This window comes from Nestor notabilis, unplaced genomic scaffold (genome assembly GCF_000696875.1).
Source record: "Nestor notabilis isolate BGI_N333 unplaced genomic scaffold, ASM69687v1 scaffold6979, whole genome shotgun sequence".
Taxonomy (NCBI): Eukaryota; Metazoa; Chordata; class Aves; order Psittaciformes; family Psittacidae; genus Nestor; species Nestor notabilis.
In genome coordinates this window covers 2,792-6,185 of record NW_009942284.1, presented here as the reverse complement: position 1 = coordinate 6,185, position 3,394 = coordinate 2,792, and the positions used below count along the sequence as shown (strand labels likewise).

The 3,394-nt window shown below is 41.1% G+C and overlaps 1 protein-coding gene across 1 annotated transcript in view; it reads right to left on the bottom strand.

The window, feature by feature from the left end:
- The window catches only part of PSIP1 (PC4 and SFRS1 interacting protein 1), a 29,541-nt gene that overhangs the window by 23,356 nt on the left and 2,791 nt on the right, over positions 1-3,394 (bottom strand). Inside the window, exon 3 of the mRNA XM_010021310.1 lies at positions 1,738-1,876. Within this exon, the coding sequence (XP_010019612.1) occupies positions 1,738-1,876 (139 nt within the window). The remainder of the gene's footprint in view (positions 1-1,737; positions 1,877-3,394) is intronic.

Genomic DNA, 3,394 nt, shown 5'->3' with positions numbered 1-3,394 from the left:
AGCAGGGTCACCCAGAGACAGCTGACCAGGACTATGGCTAGACAACTCCTGAGTATCTTCAAGTTCAGACACTCAACAGCCTCCCTGGGCAAGCTGTGCCAGTGCTCAGTCACCCTCACAGCAAAAAAATGTTTCCTGGTATTCAGAGGGAACCTCCTGTGTTGCAGTTTGCCCACTGCCTCTGGTCGTGGCACTGGGCACTACCAAGAAGAGCCGTGATCCACCTCTTGGAGCTGTTCAGTCTGCAGAAGAGAAGCTGCATGGAGACCTCACAGCAGCCTTCCAGTATCTGAAGGGGGCCCGTAGGGATGCCAGAGAGGTACTCTTCATCAGGGACTGAAGTGATAGGACAAGGGGCAATGGGTTTAAACTTCAACAGCGGAAATATTTAGATTAGATATAAAGAAGTTCTTTACTGTGACAGTACTGAGGCACTGGAACAGGCTGCCCAAGGAAGCTGAGAATGCTCCATCCCTGGCAGTGTTCAAGGCCAGGCTTGATAGCGCCTTGAGCCACCCAGTCGAAGGGAAGGCTCCCCTGTCCATAGCAGGGGGGCTGGATACTAGATGATCTTACAGTCCGTTCCAACCCAAACCATGCTATATGTTTAGTTACATCCCTGCTTCAGGTATGTGTATACATTGGTATCAGCCCCGAGTTCTCCAGGGCTGAACAGTCCCAGTTCTCTCAGCCTTTCCTCACAGCAGAGATGCTCCAGGCTATCATTTTTGTGTCACTCTCGTTCCAGGATGACAGTATCTCCCTTACACCAATTAGCCCAGAGCTGGGTAAAGTACTACAGTCAAAACACCCCTACTAAGAAAAGCTCCTTCTTCAAGTATTTTTAAGGCTCACTTATAGAAGTAGAATCATAGAATAGGTAATTTTAAATATGACTTGGGGGGAAAAAAAATGGCAAAGAACAACCCCATAGCTCTAGACAGAACCTGACCAGCTCATGAAAGACCTGTTTAAGAGCTATCACTGAAGCTGAAGTATTATTAAAATACAGTCCTTCCCACTGTGATGAAGGGATTCGCATCTTTTCACACCCAGAGCAGAAAAAGTGCACACCTGGAGTACACCACCTTATCTCTCAACTCTACTTCAGAAACAACTCAGTATACCCATGAAGCAGGGCTTAAATGGTGTTGAAATGGCAAACTGGAATAAGAGCAGCAAATAATACCAAAATATACCTACTATTTTTATTATTACTGCAGCAGTGCCTAGAAGACTAAGTATGTGATCAGGGTCCAGTGTATGCCCAGTGTACACAGTGAAACCAAGAGGCCACAGAATGTTCAGAGACGGTACGCAAACACAAAACTCCAGTTCTGGAGTACAGTTCCAGAGATAAGTATTTTGGGAATACATATTAGTACATATAGTTTATAGTTATATATACAAACATAAGTATACATATAGCTGTAACTAAAACTTGATGTGTATTGTAAAAAGCTAACTTTCAGCTTTGTGCTCTGAAACTCAGCATGATCCCCCATGAGCTTACATTAAGTTCATAATAAGCACATACCCCTAGTTAAACAATACCCCTATCTCTTATGCTATTAATACTAGAGATCAATTAAAAAAATTAAAATAAAAATAATAATTAGCCTAACTTGCCACTAGACAACAGCAATAATTCATTATCTTACAACAGGGAACATTAATTGCCTTTTTTTCCCCCTCAACACTACAGCAACAAAGATTTGCAGGCTCTGCATAACTTACCTGTTGATGAGAGAACTTCACTTTGGGATTGTTGTCAATTTCCCACAACCCTTCATTAAAACCCTTTCTCTTATTTGGTTTGCCATATTTATCTTTATTTTCAGAGTAAGGGAATATGTCCTTTGGTCCCAAAAATGCCCTTAAGGACAGAAACAACAAAATTTCACATTTTAAATAATTAGTCTTTTCAAAGTAGTAAGCACCAAATGTTATTAAGACATGCAATTCACTACAACAACTGATTCTGCTACATAAGGTTCTTTAGTTTCCTCAACTTCTGCTTCAACAGCCCAAGTTTTTCACTACTACCACCACACATATGGACCCCCTTCTTCCCAGGGTGCTGAGCATCTGGTAAGGAACAGCTAAAGCTGCATCTTAAGATTACAGCCAATAGGACAACCAACTACTGAACCAGAACAATTGAAAATGAGTAGCTTGCAAACAAACAAAGAGCAATTGCTTCCTTAGGAAAAAGAGTCATGCTTCAATGTTAAGAATAAAAAATTCTGGAATCTGGACAATGTAAAGCAAGAGAACAACTTAAAGGAGAAGAAATGCCTCCAATCTAACAAAAATCCTTCTGAGTTCTTAAGTTAAAAGTAATCTGGTTAAAATACAAAATTTAAGAATAACTTTTAGTGTAGCAGACATAAAACAGCACCACATGCATACACTGACTGTCCATGTCTTTGTAAGAACGCTATGCAACTCAGCATTAATTCAGTAGTCTTTCAGTGTATGACAACAGGACCTCATAACTTACCAAACTTGAACAATAAAACTTTAAGATGTCCCTTAAGTTTCTCCCCAACCTTTTTCTTGAGGAAGTACTAGAAATATTTTTATATAGGCTGCTCTCATAATAGAGGTCTTAATACTGCCTACGTATCTTTGTCCTGCATAGCAAAATCCCAGTTTATACTCGTTTATAGCAATCTGCAAAACTGAGCTAGTATTTTTCCTAAAAGTCAAGTAAGAACTATTCCGAAGCTGGTCTCGCTTTTGTTTTTTGCCATAGCTCATCTTTTCCTACTGAACCATCCACACAGCTAGAAAATGTCACCTTATAAAACGACAAAAGGACTTTTTAGCATTACTTACCTAGTTATCTGGATTTTCAGAGCTGCTACTACGTACAGTAAGATAGGCTATATACGTACAGACTACTAAAGTGCTGAAGGTACATAATATCTAACTTTGCTCAGGTGTGTAACTCTGCAAGATGCACAGCAGAGAATAAGTTTACCAATTTACCTTGGTTCCCATGAAAAAGTACAGAAAATTGTTAGCTCTACCTAATTCCTGATGGATCATTAGCCCACTACTGACAGCTACAAACCTAAATAAATATTACATGCCATGGAACAGAATAATAGAATCATAGAATGGTTAGGGATGGAAAGGACCTTAAGATCATCTTGTTCCAACCCCTTGTCATGGGCAGAGACACCTCACTCTTGACCATGCCGCCCAAGGCTCTGCCCAGCCTGTAGCTGTACTTGGGATTGCCCTGATCCCTGTGCAGGACCTTGCACTTGGCCTTGTTGAAGTTCATGAGGTTTGCACTGGCCCAGCTTTTGAGCCTGTCAAGGTCCCTGTGGATGAAATCCCTTCCTTTCAGCATGTTGACTGCACCACAGAGCTTGGTGTCCTC